A 19,052-nucleotide genomic window follows, 5' to 3' on the forward strand; every position below is an offset into this window, starting at 1 on the left:
AAAGAACAATTTCTCGACCACACTATGATGCAAACATCGAATGAGTGAGTGACATATTTCCTTCAGTGTTATTTAACTGATGCATACAGGTATGTGTGATGTAATTTAATTGATATAACTTACACATGCTTGAACCTGAAGGAAAACAAATCTGTGTATAATGCCAGAATACAAATAGCGAAAGAGTAAGTAAGATATTCGGTTCAATTTTATTTAACTGCTGCATATGTTTTAATTTTGATTCCATATAACTTGTTTTTAATTATAAGAGAAAGAAAAATAATTCAATATTGAATACATATTTCGAGTATAACAAAAGTATTTTAAGAAATAACCTGATAAAAATACATTAGTAATTAAAAATATTTAATTTGTGTACAGGCTGAATTGAAATTAGGATGTGGTGGTGTATTTAATTATGGCAAAGCACACTAGGGCTATCTGCATAATAGGTGTGATGCCTTCGTGGAGGACCTTCTCAGGGAAACTGGCTCGTATACACGTTACGCATGAGGAAAACCACGAAAACACCCATGCAGCCAGCCCATTCGCGGGATTCGGACCGAACTACCAGTGTTCAGCGACTTTACCGCTCGGCCGCTGGTGGGCCGAAACTAAGATGTAGGGCAAGTTTATTATTATTATAATTGTGCGTATATGTGTAAGAAAATGTATTTTAATTGTTCCATTTTTAATGTATGGAAGGAAGAATAGGATGCCAATATCGAAGATTATTTACTATAGCAAATAATCACGTCAGGATAAATGTTATATAGAAATCTTGTTGAGTGTAAGGGATTATAAGAGTACTTTTAGATTATACTGAAAATATACGCACTTCTGCTAAAATCTGAAGTGAATCAGTATGAAGTGACTTTTCACTTTAAAAAGAATGAGATAAGTATACTATTTAAAAGTATAATGACGGATATTAAGAAATTTGTAGAATTTTGTAGTATTTAAATATGAATTTGTTAAGTCAAATCTTTTTATATATATTTTTGCTTGAGATATGTAATTTAAACTGAAATCACGATCATATATTTCTCATGGAATGTCAAAGTTCATTTGTATTAAAAAAAGTGCATGAGCAATGAAAATAAATAGAATAATACTTTTTGATTATGTTTTTACCATGGTCTTAGCAGTTATGCCATCATGTGTTCTGTTCAACAAGATTTATTTAGTGCAAACAATACTACGAAAAAATATTGAAAAATACCTTGTTTTACAATATTTATTTCCCTTAATTAACTTAAATATCGTTTTTCATTTTCTAATGCTTTCCTTTACGAAAAGAATTTAATGTTTACAATTATTTTCAGCATTGGTACGAATTCTGTGCATAAAATAAACATTTTCTCAGGTGTTCAGGTTCTTCAGGTGTATCTACCACATATAAAATGATCATTTTGCTTTAGTTTACATTTTTTCCATTACCAAAATCATGTAGCAGACGCGTCGGCCGATGCGTCTTGTCTCCCGGGTGACGTCACTACCAGCAACCAATGGCACGCTTTTTCCGTTCCTGGCCTAACCTTAGTATATTAAAGAACCTTGGCAAAAGACTTACATGAGGCTTGAAACGCTGTATTTACTTTTTTTACGCCGAATGATGAAGCGCGGTCGTGTATGTACGTTTAAACTGTTGTCAGGATAAAAATTGCATTACCTTATTAAGATTGAAATGTTATTCCTAATATGTTCGTTGCAAATCTAGCCTTTCTGGGTTTTTTTTTTTTTTTTTTTTTACCTTATTTAAATGGCGCTGAGCATGCACGAATTCATAAGTTTTGAATAAGAAATGTTTTGGTTTCTAAGATCTGGAAAATATAAATTCATATTTAATTTGCATTATTTTTATTGCAGAACTTATTTATCTGTTGACGCAAAGCTTTTAAATTGTAGCAAAAAGTGTTCAAAAGCCGATAATTTAGTCAATAACACGTTTACACAGTATTTCGTTGGGAATTTGAAGTGTCGTCATCTACAGAATAAATGTATTTATGTTAGTAATCCAAAAGATGCTGGTACGTATAGTTCTTCGTTGTTCTCCTATTCTTCCGATTATTAATGAGGAGCGACAAAATATTTATTTTTTAAGCTATTTATAAGAAATACTGTAATGGATATGGGAAGCATGATATACAATGTTTGAAAAAAGTTTCCGTACGCAGGCATGACCGTAAATAAAAGTTTAATTTGTCACAAATTTGTAACAAATTGGTTCAACGCCTGTTATATATCATTGGTGAATATTATGAAGATATTGAGATAATTAAATAATAAATTTAAATAAACAAAGAATGTCTCTAACGAAGAACAGAAAAGCTTCCGTACGGTATTCAAATAGCTTATGAAAGATCTTTTTCATGTTCACCAAATTATATTTAAATAGGCCCTCCTGTGGCCTTTGTTACTTCTCTCGAACCTTGTGGATGATTCTTATGAATTTTTTCATTATTTCATGCGAAATACTGCTTCAAATGCCCTAAGTGGCACTTTTTCATTCAACCTTATTTTTAATATATATTTGTTTAGTTCATGGCCAATTCCTTCCCATAAATATTTGATAGAGTTTAAATCAGGAGACAGATGGAGTATGAAGCTGTTGTTTAGCATGACAGAACCACCATTTTTGATAAATCTAATCAGTATGTTTGGGATCATTGTCCTGCTAGAAAGTAAATGTAGCTCCAAAGCACAGTTTTTCTTCACGAATTAAGATGTTTTGCTTCAGAATGTCCAGATACATGTACCTATTTTTATTTCCTTCTATGAAGGCAAATTGATGATTTCACCCATACACCCCTAAACCAGGGCATCTCAATCACGGTGTTTGGCAGTTTCACATAAATTCTTAGGTGTTGATTTGCTTTTCTCCACACCTTAACTAGATTATCTGACCCATAGGTGTTAAATTCTGATTCATTGCTAAAAAGAATCATTTCCCAGAAAGATAAAGACTTGACAAATCTTGAATGTGTTACATGTTTCTTTGCAAATCTGAGTTGCTTTTTCCTAATACAGAGAAAAAAAGCGTGTTAGAGAAAAAAGCATTTTCCTGTTACTTATAAAAGGCTTCTTACAGGCCACATCCTTTGTAACTTGCATTTTTAATGACATTTCTTGCCACTCGAGTTGATATTTTAATGTCGTAATCAGTTTGTAACTCTTTATGTCCCAAATTATTTTACTTTCTATTATGTTCCTTTATGCATAAGAAACATGTTGCATTAAACTTGCGAAAATGCTATTAGTTTTTCATTGCTTTTTTTTTTTTTTTAAATTTAATATTGGGGTTTGAAAGTCCATCGGAAAATAAAGGGTTAAGTCATGAGATGCACTTATTCATGGATTAACTTGAAACCTGCACATGCTATTTCTTTCATGCAAGCAGTTTAGCTTTGGAGGTCTGCCAAATTGATAATGATGTATTACAGATTTCAATTTATTAACATTTTCACCAAGATAATCCATCATTAACTGAATCATTAACTCATGAATAGCTAGGCATTTCTATTTTAAAACAATCACCTTCAAGTTCGATATGTAGAGTCATTAGTTTATTTTGAAGCAAGAGATGTGCAAAATGAGCAATGCCCTCACTGGGACTCGAAACTGGACTTCCCGAATAAGTGCTGAGTGTGCTACCATTACACCATAAACGCATGCTGGAAGAAGGAATGAAATGCTTTGTACTTCCCCTTTTAAACGGCAACTGAGCATTAGGGGACCCAGTTGCCAAATCTTGGTGATGATGAATTATTATCCTTTAGCTTTTAGTTTGGGCATCACTGTACAGTCGTTAGGCTATTTTGAAGTACAAACTGTGAAAAATGGACAATGTCTGCGTCGAGACTTGAGCCTGGACTTCTCGAATTACCACCGAGTGTGCTACCATTAACCTTGAAAGCTTGCTGGATGGAGGGATAAAATACCTTATAGATTAAACAACTGTTACTAACATGTCTTTGTGATGCTTGCATATGATCCAGTTTTGAAAATTTACTGCTGGTAAGTTGTAGAAGACATTAGGATTAATTACTATATTATATAAAAACATCCAAAGAGTCAGATTGAGCATATTTCATTAGTAACTGCAGGTATGAAGCAAAGACTAGGAATTAAGCTAATATATTCTAAGTATAATTATAAGTATATTCTTAGTATATAAGTGAAATAATTTTTCTTGCTGTTAATTTGTATTGTAAATGATAATCATCTTCATATTATATCAGATCATATTAATAAAACATATATATGTGATGCCAGACCCTTAATGGAGTGCAGTGGAAGAACCAGTGCTCCACTGCATTCTGTAAGGCCCATATCACATGACATTTGTTTAACTCGAACAACTGTTTCGGACAATTTTTTTCACTAGTTTACTATTGAAAGAATGCTGTGCGACTTTTTCCTTTCTTTCCAAAAAAATTGCAAGTTGTTCGTTTTCAACCAATCAGCTATCAGCTTTGAATGATATCAGCTTGTTTGTAATGGGGAACCAGTTTCCCCTGTGTTAACCCCAAAGTGATCTATGGTGATTAGCTGTTGTGACAAAGCAGAAAAATTGTTCCAAACAGTTGTTCTTCTGAAACAAACCACCGTGTGATAGCAGCCTTATAGGCATTCCTGGTTGATCTTTACAATATGGTAACTGATAGTTTGGCGACATTTTGGAGGCGATAAAGGTTACTACCTGGGACTTTGGTAATAATGTGAGTTACTCAGTTCCGATTACGCATTATTTTGCGTGGCGGAAATGAGAGATCATGGGATATGTCATGTGATATTAATGGACGAATTACTGTTCTTTAATCGGGAAAAAATCTGACAATTTTGTATTTGGCTTTATTCTGTGTTGTGTGAAATAGTGTTTGTGAATTTTTGGATCCCATGGCCGTAACTAAAGTGAATTCGAAATGGGTATTTAGTGGTATTGAAAAGGATAGTAATAAATGTTTTTTTAAGGTTGTGCGAGAGAGAAATAAAGATGTTTTATTATGTTATTTATTTTACCTGGTATCTTGCTTTGAAAGATAAGTATGATTTTAAAGATTCTGAAACAGAAGGAAAAAAAGTGTATCCGCCACGTAATCAAGATTCTGAAGAAGATTAGGTAAGTTAGTATTTTTAATTATTTGAGGATATTATTTTTATGCATTGTTGTAAATGTAAGGTGGAAAGGAATTTGGTATTATTGGGAAAATTGTTATTAGCAATGATTTAGTTTAAAGTAATTAGGATTGTAAGGTAATTTTTATTAATTTAATGTATGTGCTCATTTATATTTTAAGTAGTGTTTTTGAATTTAATTATATTTTAATTAAATGATAGTTATTTTGTGAATTTTATGTTTGTAGGAATTTGGTATACGTTTAAGTTGAAATAAACGTGCATGGAAATAATTTAAATATTTGATATTAAGTATTTGTAATGCTTGCAGTATGAATTCGTTGGTGACGTGTATAATGTAATAGATGATTTAGAGGTAAAAGTTTTTGGATATTCTATTTATTTTATATGTGGAAATGTTGATATTTGTAAAGGGTAAATACTTTTTCGCGATCATGTAATTTCATATATGTTCTTTTTACCGGCTTTAAAGATTGAGAAAATTGTCATGTATTTTCGTGAAATTTTTTTAATTTATGAGAAAAAAGCAGTGTACATGGATATAGTGAAGAGTGTGCGCAATGCCATTTTTGTGCAATTCTGGGATGTTTTTTTAAGTAAAAATAAGTCGACGTGTACATGGTTTAGTGATATTGTAATGAAATTATAGTTATTTTGTGAATTTTATGCTTGTAGGAATTTGGTATACGTTTAAGTTGAAATAAACGTGCATGGAAATAATTTAAATATTTGATATTAAGTATTTGTAATGCTTGCGGTATGAATTCGTTGGTGACGTGAATAATGTAATAGATGATTTAGAGGTAAAAGTTTTTGGATATTCTATTTATTTTATATGTGGAAATGTTGATATTTGTAAAGGGTAAATACTTTTTCGCGATCATGTAATTTCATATAAGTTCTTTTTACCGGCTTTAAAGATTGAGAAAATTGTCATGTATTTTCGTGAAATTTTTTTAATTTATGAGAAAAAAGCAGTGTACATGGATATAGTGAAGAGTGTGCGCAATGCCATTTTTGTGCAATTCTGGGATGTTTTTTTAAGTAAAAATAAGTCGGCGTGTACATGGTTTATGTGTATGTGTTATTTTGAAAAATGCGTAAGGAGGATGGTATTGTGCAGTTTTTCCTAATTTTGCAGTGAATATTTGTCATGATTTAAGCAGTTTTGTTTGATAAAATTTCTAGCATAAGTGTAATTCGGCTAGTAGATTGTTGGAAGAAGTGTTCAGTAGATAAAAAGAAAAGAAACATGTCTTTACTTCATGAAGACAAAATGGCGGCGGGGAAAAAAAATAGAGGGTTGCTGTAGGAGAGTTGGTCGCCAAATTTTCGCCAAAAAATCGCCAAGTTACCATAATGTAAAGATCAACCGCATTACTGAAGGCATACATGACATTAACGACCCTCTTTCTGTTTTCAAACGGCCATTAGCTCAAAAGGGCTATTAGTCTCGAAATGCCATTATGCGTCGGTTAACTATGAATGTCCGTTTAACTTTTCAGATTGTTGCCGCCAAATGTTATTGCCCTTTATTATATTTAAAGAAATTAAATAATGAAGAATCTGCATGAGTACATGCATGTTTCTTGCATGGTGGAAAAAAAAACAGTACCTAGAGCTATGAAATTTTGAATAACCTACTCCTCTACCCGAATATGGGCATCTGAAAGCTGAATTTGGAATTTAAATTTTTTTTTTTTTTTTTGGGGGGGGGGTCTGTTTTGTATTTGGTAAGACTAACGAATTTTTGATAAACAAACTCAGTGATATCAAAGCAAACAATGGCAACACTGTAAAAAAAAAAAAAAAAAAACATTTTTTTTCTCCCCAGCGTGCAAGACTGTCTATCGGAAATTCTAAAGATAAGCTGTTTTTAAATATTTTTATCCCTGAGGGACATTAGTCTAAATGTTCTTGAAATGTGTATGGGTGTTTAAATGAAAAAAATGCCTCCTTGGTCATAGTATAAAATCTGAAAGCTTTTAGCTTTTGTCTCTTCCCCCCCCCCAGAATTTGCTGTTCTTTGTACAAAGGGAGAGATGGCTTCCGTGCTGATAAGAAAATATGCTTGTTATGCAGCAGCACTCCTGTGACAAAGTTACCAATACACTACAAAGTCCGAAATCCGAACTTGTTGGGACTTCGGTGATTCGGGATTTTTCCGGATATTAGATCATCAGATTAAATCTAGTAAGATGGCATGTAGAAATTATAAAATTAAAAATATGGGATCATTATTTATGAAATAATGAAGTATTTATGATGCAAAGGGTTTCAAAATTTACGAAAAAAGCTTAACATTTATTTGTTTTCCTTGCCAAACATTTCTTTCAATGTAAGTTGTGTAAGTTGCTTTGTTTTTTGTGCTAATACATTCTCTTTAATTCTATACACAGACATAATCTCCTGTTTAGTTACATTGTTGAAGTCCTGTAGCTGCTATTTCGAGAATTCCAACTAACTTGTCAATCGAAATTTTCTCGTTTTCAGTAATTTCTCTTTCACGATATTTTCTAGATCTATCACAGTATTTTCTCTTTACTAGATAGCGGTATTTTCTAAATCTAGAACCTTACTACAGATTTTGCCATTTATTAATCGATTGGCGAATGAGAAGCATTGTCATCACAATGAAAAACTTCTTTTATATGGTCTTCATTTATTACCACTTCTCCACATTTCTTTACAAAATCCGTTAACTGGAAAATTTCACCTTTGTTTGCAATATCCGAAAACCTTTAAAATTAGTGGCTATCATCATCAAATTTAGCTATCCTTCACTATACATATTTGGCTAAGCAGCATGAGCTTGTCGAGTAACGACAAGTTGTTAAATTTTATCTTGCTTTTATTGTGTACTGAGACAATTAAGCATGAATTGTATTAGTTTAGTTATTTATTATATTTATGTCTAATTCTTGCACATGCTTAAGGCTTATCAGAGTTCTGAACAAATAAATTCCTACCATATACTTAAGTCTTATTGAGGACCGGGGCTAGATATCTTACCACCTGATGCAGTCTCTGTGGGTCCTAAATTCTGTGACTCAATGCGGCCATACAAGCCCTGGCGCTGGTTCTGGGTTTATATAAATAACAAATCAATTATTCTTAATTTAAATAGTCCTAAATGTAATCTTTGGATCTATGAGTATCATCAACAAAATCTATTTTTAGCATATGGAAAGAAATTTTGGATAAATTTTTCCCCGTCAACATTTTTTAGCGCATTTAACTTAAATCTGTAATCATGGCCAAGCGTAATGTCAACATAAAAGGTTACCACACTCCTTTATTATTCAATTACTAACATAAAAAAAAATGTTTAGGCTTTGCTACATGAGTCATTACTCAAGCTGTCATGTTTTGATAAACATGCAGTGATGAAAGGAAAGTATAACAAATAATGATTCGCCAGGTTGGCATCAGATCAACGATGTATCTATGTGGAATGTTTCAGTTTGAGATGTATGCCAAGCAGATACGTAGCTTACGGAACCAAATTACTAATCATACAAATTTATGCTAAAATGATTGCTTCTTCAATAACAAGCCATTTTATTTAGTGTCGAAGTGTAAATAAGAATCAGGACTTTCCAGATGTTTTATTATGCGCGGAGGGGTAAATCGAATGTGTATGCATAAAGCCTATGAGAAAACGTTGGTGGTTGTTTTGAGGTTCAGATTTTAGATCGTTCTAGATAACTGATATTCGGATTTTGTACTTTGTACTGTACTTGAGATCGATGACAGCCAACTTCTATACCCTCAAAAACCAATTAGTGTCTTGAGGCCCATCAGCTGCACTATATGTTCTCTTTAGCAAATATGTGGAAATATGTCTTGAAATGATAAATATTAATATGTGAAGATTCTTGGGGAATTTCCAATAATCTTTGAATTTAGAATCTTGGATAAAAGTTATCTAAGATGTTCAGAAATATGAAAATTGAATCCGTGTAATCCCTATATATTTATAATATTTTAATCTGTGTAATCCCTGTATAAGCTATAAATTTAATCCGTGTAATCCCTGTATAAGCACTTTTGTTTTAAAATACTTCTGTTTGGGAAGATATTAGTTTAGGTCAATGCAAGCTGTTATGAGGGCATAAAGAGTAAAATATGTTTTAAATGTGTTTAAAAGTAATTGTTAAATATTGTTGAATATCTGGACTTCCTGTATGCTTTAAAGAAAATAACTGAAAGCTGCATAGACATATGTATAGAAATCTAATTCGTATGTAAAGCACTTAAATGATTGATACAGTCAAAAGTCGTTAATCCGGACTCGTCGGGACTTCGGCGATTCCGGATATCGATTTTTCCGGATTATAGATCATCAGTTTAAATCTCGTAAGATGGCATGCAGAAATTCTAAAATTAAAAATATGAAACCTTAATTTATGAAATAAAGAACAATTATAATCTAAAGGGTATCAAAATTTACAAAAAATAAAAAAATAAAGCTTTATATTTATTTGTTTACTTTATTAAACATTTCTTTCAATGTAAGTTATTTTAAGTTGCTTCATTTTATGTGATAATACTTTCTCTTTAATTCTATAAACAGACACAATTTCTTCTTCAATGACAAAGTTCCGCTGTTCAAGTCCCGTTAATTGTTGTGCCAAGAATACCGACTAACTTGTCAATCGAAATTTTTTCGTTTTCACTAACCTCTTTGTCATATTCTTCATGTCTTTATTCATTTTTTGCAGCAATTCCACTTTTTGTTTGATGGACATCGAAACATACTTTCGTTTTGTACGATCCTTTGGGAACTCCAGAATCGAAATTCTATTTGACATAATCGAAAGTTAAAGTTTACTTTTATAAAATTGCTCTTACAGTCTGCAAAAAATAATAAGCCAGATCCAATTCGAAGATTAAGGAACAACGTAATCATCAACATTAACTGAAATAGATAATTAGATAATTTTAGATTATACCGTCCGTTATACATAAAACGCGCACGCGAAAACGTATTCTGCGCTTGCGCACATGCATATGCGCAGTGGTAAAGGTCTTACGTGCACACGTAAACCTGCCTATGCGCATGTGTCAATGCGGCGCATTCGCAGAAAGTTTTTAGCTTTGAGGTCCGGATTATGGGTGTCCGAATTAACGACTTTTGACTGTACTTCCATTTACCTTTCATTAAAAACAAAGTCTAGAGCAAGGGTTTTGACAATTTATCAAATTAGCCTTAAGGCAGTGCAGTTGTTACATTCTGACTAGTAGCTGAGCAGGACTGCTTGGTTGCATACTTGAATAGAATTGGAATATTTGATAGTCAGGGGTATCCATTCCAAATTCCACCTTTATGTATACTAGTTATCACTTCCTTCTTTGTCCTGCTGTAAATCAGGGTTCTCTATTTAAATAATGTTATGAAGGTTGAGATCACATTAGGCTTTCTTCATGATATTTTGAACTTTTATTGTTTAAATTCTGATTCTGCAATTGAATTCCATCTATATGTTCATACTATATATTTTGTTTAAATCTTATTTTCTGAGGACAAGTTTCCGAAGCCTTTTTGTGCATTGGAAGTAAAACTTTCATTTATCTTTCCTTTTATGTGTATTTTACTTTTCAAAAATTGCTGTCTACTTTCTGTAGCAGAATAAGTGAATAAGTACACATTATCACATTTAGGAAAAGGACCTGTGAAATGTCCACACCTATAAATTTCTATTGAAATGTATAGATAAAATGTGAAGGTGTCACATAAGCATATGCAGTATATATAGACAGAGATAGCTTTTTTTGTTTCTTGAAGAAGCGAAACTTGTGTACCTTGAGGTACATAGTCTTTACAAAATCATTGTAAACTTGAATTTTATTCAATTTTGAATTCAAACTGATATGCTTCCCCTCCATATGTTTTTCCATCTAATATTTTAATAAGCTTGTCCTCTTTAGCTATTTATTTGGTATAATATCCTCTTTAGCTATTTATTTGGTGATGGATTTTGCTATGTTTTCATCATTATTTCTAGGGGGCTTGAACACTGATAGTTGTTTGAATCCCGGTAAATGGGCTGCCTGCATAGGCATTTTCATGGTTTTTCCCTAGACGGTCCTCCATGAAGGCATCCCTATCCTTAACCCTCATGTGCTTAATCAAATAAACCAAGCCATTCTAGGGGCTTTTCCCAGTAAGGGTAATTTCTTTTACTGCATCATATTCAGAATATAAGTAACTGATGTTTAAATTTTTCTTGTGGTATTTTTTTATAAATGTATTTTATGTATTTTTACTCTTTCTAGATTCAATTGCATCTTATTTATGTGAAGACTGGAATGGTTATGTTTTAGAAGCAAATCCAGGTATTCATTTTGAAATCTTCATTTTATTTAGAAAGAATATCCTCAATTAATGTTCTGTCTGTATACTATAAGAACACCTGCTGGCAGAATATCTGCAACTGCTTGTGGCTGCAGAAATAAACCATTTTTCATAAACCATTATTCATTTTCATAATTTTTATATCGGAAATGGGATATTCCATTATACCATACTGGAAATTTCTGTTTTCAGCAATGGATCCAGGTAGTAAAAATTCCACTCTTGTTGGTAGTATAATATCCTCTTTAGCTATTTATTTGGTAATGGACTTAACTCCTTCATCTTTAACTTTTCCGTACAAGGTTAGGGCCTCAGAGGCAGATTGTAGTTCATTATTTTTAAAGTCTAAGGAAAAATTGTATTTCCTTAGAAAAGTCTAATACGAGCATGCAAGGGTCAGTAATATCTCCCACATATGTCATGTGATGGTAGGCAGCACTCCCAAATATGATGTTAATATTTAACTTTGCACCAGTTTCAATTTTATCACCATATACAATCTGGAGGGAGAATGCGAGACGTTGCCCAGATGAGTTTACATTCTAGTTGTTGAGCCAGATCTTTTCGGGTGATGGTAACATTGGCTCCGTATCAATGGTCATATCACAAAAATCTCCATTTATATGTCACATAATGAAAAGTCTATTACCTCCGCTGCTCATTGCAGAAGTGTGAAGTGCTTTAAAATGAGGATTTTCAATATCTATCAACCTCCGCTCTGCAAGATAGTCACTATTTTGTTTCCTGCTCCTTGCTGGGGAGCAGGCTTATTTTCCATCCCTTAGCGTGCCTGCGGTTTCTTCATATGCGGCCTTCACAATTGCAGTTTTGGGTCAGTTTGTTTTCAGTCCTGTTCTGCCTCAAGGCATTGATTTTTCCTGGTTGGATCAACCTGACAAGCAGTCTGTTTTTACACATTATCAGGACACGAGCAACTCTGATGTATGGCGGTCTCTATGGTTTGCTGGCTAAGCTGCCTTGAATTTCACGATGCCAAAGCACCTTTTTATAACCTTAATATCCACTATTCAGAAAATGGACATTGAAAGACACTGAGAAGCCCCATTTTAAAGTGCTTCAGTTGTTTATGAGTGGCAGCAGTAATGGATTTTTCATGATTGGAAATATAAATGAAGTTCCCTGCAGTATGAACACTGATACTGGAGCCAATGTTACCATCATCTGAAAGATCTGGCTCAATGACTGGAATGTACACTCATCTGGACACCATCCTGAAGTCCTTTCCAGATTGTGTCCGCTAATGAAATCGGAACTGATGGAATGTTAAATATTAACCATCTCCTTTCAGGGTGCCTTCTACTATCACACAGCCATATGTAATGATATTACTGGCCCTTGCATACACAGATTAGACTTTCTAAGGATATGCAATTTTTCCCTAGACTTGAAAAATAACGAACTGTATTATTATGCCTGTGAGGATATAACTCTGGAATTAAAGATGAAGGAGTTAAACCCATCCATCAAATTATAGCTCAAGACAATATCACAGTACCAGCAAGAATGGAATTTTACTTCCAGGATCCATAACTTAAAACATAAATTTCATGTATGGCATAATGGAATATTCCAAGAACTGTAACAGCCTGAAAGAAGTGCTAGTAGCCTCTGTACACATTGACATAATGAAGACTGTCACCCCTGTGAATGTTGCATAAAGCGAGTCATTAGGAAAAGCGAAGTGGTTGCAGCATATACTCCAGTGACCTGCTGTAAGTGAACCTATAGTCTGCCAGTCTCTGCTAATTACATCTTCAAGTCTGATTGTACTTCGCACAAATCATGCGTCGTTAGCCTCCATTAAACCCATAATTGACTTAATTGGCATAAAAATTTAACTGAATAAACTTGTATTAGATTCTTGATAGTCTTATACTTACTTCTAGATAATCTTTTATTAGATTACTTATAATTAGCCATAATTAACTTAATAGAATCTTCAAATAGGAAACATCTCTGCCATGCCGTCTGAATGTGGATGTAAAGGTGTCGTTCGTGTTCTGTCTATACCAGGGTTTCTTAAATTGTGGGTTGCCAAAAATTTTAGCAGTTTTGATATTTCGTTAACTTATTATAATAATTTTAATATTACCGAATATTTTTATGCAATGTATCTGAAAATAGATAAAGATAAGGAAAAGAAAACATTTCAATGCATTCTTTTTATAATATAAACGGTCATTTTCCTTGCTTTGCACGTGATGCTGTCATTTTGTTTGTTACATATTTAAAATTTTCACATTGTTCTGTGTCTTAAAATTAAAAATTAAAGTTAATGACCTAAAACTGCAATACTATATTACAGTACAAGTGAAGAAATTGACAGTTTGACTCGCGCGTGTGTTAGATTTGCGCAATACTTGTGGGTTCCATAAAATTTTTATAAACATTATGGGGTCCAAGGGGTCAGGAAAAAATCTCAGTGATAAAAAAGGCTCACAACTGAATGTTTGAGAAACCCTGTTCTATGCTAAGTAGTTTACAGAGTTCTTTAATTACAATGTCCCAACTATAGAATAGCAGAGTACAATCAATAGTTACCAACCACTTCAAACTGTGAAGAATGTTAAACACACTGCATTGCATAGTGCATCTAAAAACCGAAGCTCACACTGAAATCTCTCAATACTCTGAAGTTACTCTGAACTTGATCCAGTCAGTCCAACAATATTTAAAAAAAAAAAAAAAAAAATTTAAATTATTGATTTTTGATTAAAAAAAAAAGTTTGGTTTAACTAGTTTTTGCATTGATTATCGCCGACTAAACAATGTAATGAAGAAAAAACCCAAAAATTGTTACTTGTGTATGGCTTCGTAAAGGACTGAATGCACATAGAATCAATAATAGCTTGATAGAGTTTATTTTACCAAAAGAAACACTGTATAGTTCTGAAACTTTCCACAAAAGTACTGGTACAGCTGTTACTTGAAACTACTAATAACATTAAACAGCATAATGAAAGCACATCTAGAGCTCTCATGGAGATCTCTCAATACTAAGAATTTAATGCTGAATTAAAAATTGAGAACGGGTGCTTTGTCCAGCCGTATATAGTTTCCCCCTGCTGTAGAGAAATCTCGAGTGTCTTCCATTTCTCAAAATTACTTGAAAGTACTGTAACGTACTTTGCAGTATTTAACAAAATAACAGATGATCTTCTTAGTAAAACATAAATTTTATTTTTAGTTTATGGAGATAGATAATTTGAATACAATCTTTTAGTTACAAAATTTTCATACATCTACTAGCTGGTAAAACTTTCAGAATAACAATTTTAAACAATCTGACGTTGTTGAGCAACGGTTACATGATATAAATATGGCATTGCCACTCCAGTATCAAAGGATTATAAATATAATTATTTGTTAAATAATAAAATATTACAACCTCTCCCCCCTCCAGATAAACTTTAATTAATATTTTTATAAATTAAAGTTTCTCGAAGCACAATATCAGTACATAACAGAATTGAAATACAACAAGTAACATAGTAACATACACTGAGGAAGAGAGGAAAGAACAAAATAATTTTTTGTATCTATATAGAAAAACAAATTATTTAATCAGGCCAGGGAATACAACGTAATGCGTCTACATTTTTATGGTTTTTACCACTTTGATGAACGACAGTTTAATTGTAGGGTTGTAATACTAGTGCCCATCTTGTAAGTCGTGGATTTAGACTTGCATTATTTTTTAGCCAAACTAAGGAATTATGATCAGTCGTGATGAGGAATTTATTATGCCCGCCTAAATAACATTGCAGGTTCTTTACATTCTTTACATTTACATATGGCGGCGCATTCCTTTTCTGTGGTAGAGTACTTTTTTTCAGTTTCTGTAAACTTCTTTCTGAGGTATAATACTGGATGTTCATTGTCCTGTTCATCCTTTTGAGCTAAAATAACACTCATACCAGTTTGAAGCATCAGTTTGCAAAATAAACTCCTTATTGAAATCAGGTGTGTGTGGTATAGGCCCTTGAGACGGTTTTTCTTCTTCAACAACTTGTCTTGTCTGTTTAGCTTCTTTAAAAACTTATCCTTGACTTGCATCTCAACTGCAGAACTTGACAATTTATCTAGAATTTTTAACTGAGAATCGGCTCACTTTATCAGTTCTTTCTTTTCAGATAGTTTTTGCTCCTTGCGAGATGAACTTTTGTTCTTATTTGTTACTTGCATTCTCATTGAATATGGCAACTTTGAGTATCCTTTATCATGTTTATGCCTCTTTGCTAAGTCTTCTAATGCGTGCTTAGATCCTGAGTGTATTTTTAATTTCTTAGCTTTAGAAGTACCTTCATGAATTTTTTTATCAGAAGTTCTTTGATCTGCTGTTAACAAACTGTCAAACACATCTTTGCTTTTTGGAGAAAAGTGAACTGGGGAATTTGTAGGGGAATAATCATTTACACTATCCATAGAAGGTGAATCACCAGTTAAATAAGGTGAGTCAAGTTCCGTATCAATCACTTCAGTTTTCATACCAGGAGGTGAACACTTAGTTTTTCTATCAGATTTCTGTGAAGCATTGACAGAAGCTTGACTATTAGGAGAGTGAGTATTGACCAAATTACCCTGAGTTTTAGCGCTATTATTTGTTTGGTTCCATATCAAAGATGTATAGTTCTGCATTTGATCCCTATATTTTTGAGGAATAACAATTAATTGCCTTTCATTTTCATTTTTATCTATTTTCTTTTTCACCAACAACCCGATTTCTTGTACTTGGATTTTTTACAATGGAAAAATTGATTAAAATGAATTTCTCCAGTGTTAATTGAAAATAATTATACATCTTAATTTTGTATCATTTTGAATTTCAAAATGTATTGTCTTCTATTTCAAAAACATGGTTAATTGTTTGTCCATATCTTTGAGCTTTTTTTATACTTAAAACTAACTTACATGTATTAGTATCATTAAATTAAAAAAAAAATTTAATTGCAATATTACATATTGATTATTGCATAGTTAGAAAAGTTCATTTTTAAAGCATATTTTTAATTTCTGTTGTAGGTCCTGGTTTGCTTTCGAAAGCTATTTTGGAGACTGGAGTTTCACATTTGCGTGTATTTGAGAAAAATGTAGATTTATTTCCTACATTAGAGGTATATTTTTTTTAATTATGATTCCTCATTTTTTTTATGTCTATTAACCTTTTTATGCATTTAGTGTGCATGAACTACCAATTAAATTTAAATAACTACTATATTAATGCAAATTTTTTTATACTAATCATTTTGCATTTTTTTAAATTCATATTCTTCATAAATATACGTAGCGTATTTGGAAACTAAGTACCGTTTCATTCTAGTGCCATCGCAGCGCTGTGGTAGGCATCCCGCGCATGCGCACTAGTCTTTCTTGTTCACTGACTTTCAATTGTTGCCATTTTGGTTGCTCTATGTTGTGTTTTCAGTTTGCTGTGCACATTCAAAATGTTTAAGACAATTAGTTCTCCCGCTGAATGTGAGATTCGTGCCATGATTAAATTTTTGAACACGAGGAATGTTAAACCGGCCGAAATTTATCGTCAAGTGACAGAAGTTTACGGTGAATACGCGATAAGTGGTGGAATGGTGAGAAAGTGAGTAAGAATGTTTAATGTAGGTCGAACAAATGTCCACGCCGAGGCTCGGAGTGGTCGGCCTTCTGTTGTCACTGATGATTTGGTAAGGAAAGTTGATGAAGCAATTCATGAGAACAGACGCTTCACAATGACAACTCTTTCAGAGGCATTTCCACAAATCTCACGTGCGGTTTTGTTCGAAATTGTGTCTGACCGCTTGAATTATCGCAAACTGTGTTCCCTATGGGTTCCAAAAATGCTCACTGATGTTCACAAAACAAAGCGACTTGGCAGTGTCCTGACATTTCTCACGTGGTACAGTGATGAGGGAGAAAACTTTTTAAACCAAATTGTGACAGATGATGAAACTTGGGTGTGTCATTTCACACCAAACTCGAAACAACAATTGATGGAGTGGAGACACACTCATTCTCCAAAAAAGCAAAAGTTCAAAGTGACAATGTCATCACAAAATATCATGTGCACTGTCTTCTGGGATAGGAAAGGCGTTTTGCTTACTGAATTTCTTCCCTTAGGTGAAACCATTAATGCGGCACAATATTGTGAGACTTTAACAAAACTTAGGCATGCCATTCAAAACAAACGAAGAGGTATGCTCAGTAAAGGAATTGTGTTGCTCCATGACAATGCTCGGCCCCATACTGCTGGTGTCACTCAGTCGTTAATTTGACAGTTTCATTGGGAGCAGTTTGATCACCCGCCGTACAGCCCGGACTTGGCGCCGTCCGACTATCACTTGTTCCTGCACATGAAGCGTGAGCTTGGTGGCAAGCGCTTTGGATCTGACGATGAAACGAAAAATGCTGTGGAGTCGTGGTTATCGAAACTGGCAGGAAGTTTCTTTGACGATGGTATACAAAAACTGGTCACCCGCTATGACAATTGTTTGATCATTGGCGGAAACTATATTGAAAAATAGTTTAAGACATGCATTTTCATGTAAAAATAAAATTGGATTTGAAAAAGTTGTTTTACTTTTTTTTTTTTTTTTTTTTTTTCAAAACGGTACTTAGTTTCCGAATATGCCTCGTAATAATCAAAAAAGCTGCTAATATGGAATTAAAGATGTAAGTTACATTCACATGTGTTTCAAATAAAATAATATTTTTATTAACAAATAATTTATTTTTTAATTTCTAAGATAGTTTAATAGTACACATAAAGGAAAAGCTTCTAAATCATTTCAAAAAGCATAGACTTAAAATAAAATATAAAGTAATATTGAGTTAAATATTTGTTTTTAAAAGCTATGTTGTTCAAAGTATGAAAAAATACATAAATGTATATAAATTAGACCAAATTACCACTGAATATAAATCATTCAGATTAGACTTATGAGTCTTAACATTCATAATGGGTATATATGTGTGTGCCATTTGCTAGTATAAGATGCACATCAAGACTCTATTTTGGGGATAGTATAATAAACCTTTATAATTTTCATAATGTACTGAAACTTTGAAAACATCCAAGTTATGTATAAGATGTATGTTATTTCAAAATGTTTTCAGGAAGGGGATGGCTTATTATTATTTATATCATTATCGTTACTTCTAACTAATTAATCAAGGTAAAACAAAACTGCTTACCTTGTTCCAATGGTTTCTGCCAGGGCCACAGGGCTGAAGTTCCTCTGCGAATATCTGCAAAATCTTGAAGGGGATAATCCATAAATGATAAATACTTTCTTTACACAAACATATTTAATGAAGACGTAAACGGTTTCAGAATATTTACAAAATGAAAAAGATTTAAATGTTCGTACGACGCAGCGTGCGACTTCTCAGTTCCGAGTTCTCGTGATCTCTAAGCGAGAGTTCATAGTTTGAGATGACGTCACTCAGCCATCGGATTTCAGCAAGAGTTGAGTTGCAACATCCTTTCGCCCAAAAGGACAATTGCTGTAATTGTCCTTATTACATTCCAGCTCCACTGGAT

The 19,052-nt window shown here is 32.9% G+C and overlaps 1 protein-coding gene across 5 annotated transcripts in view; it reads left to right on the forward strand.

The window, feature by feature from the left end:
* The first annotated feature begins 1,529 nt into the window (after window positions 1–1,529).
* The window catches only part of mtTFB2 (mitochondrial transcription factor B2), a 54,528-nt gene continuing 37,005 nt past the window's right edge, over window positions 1,530–19,052 (forward strand). Inside the window, exons 1-3 of one of the 5 annotated variants that reach the window (XM_085815801.1) lie at window positions 1,530–2,030; window positions 11,419–11,478; window positions 16,541–16,632. In XM_085815801.1, the coding sequence (XP_085671927.1) occupies window positions 1,805–2,030; window positions 11,419–11,478; window positions 16,541–16,632 (378 nt within the window). In that variant the 5' untranslated portion in view covers window positions 1,530–1,804. The remainder of the gene's footprint in view (window positions 2,031–11,418; window positions 11,479–16,540; window positions 16,633–19,052) is intronic. The other 4 variants (XM_085815798.1, XM_085815800.1, XM_085815797.1 and 1 more) reach the window with 4 other exon arrangements.

This window comes from Stegodyphus dumicola, chromosome 4, assembly GCF_044657685.1.
Source record: "Stegodyphus dumicola isolate Sdum_Otavi_A_Nest chromosome 4, ASM4465768v1".
Lineage (NCBI taxonomy): Eukaryota > Metazoa > Arthropoda > Arachnida > Araneae > Eresidae > Stegodyphus > Stegodyphus dumicola.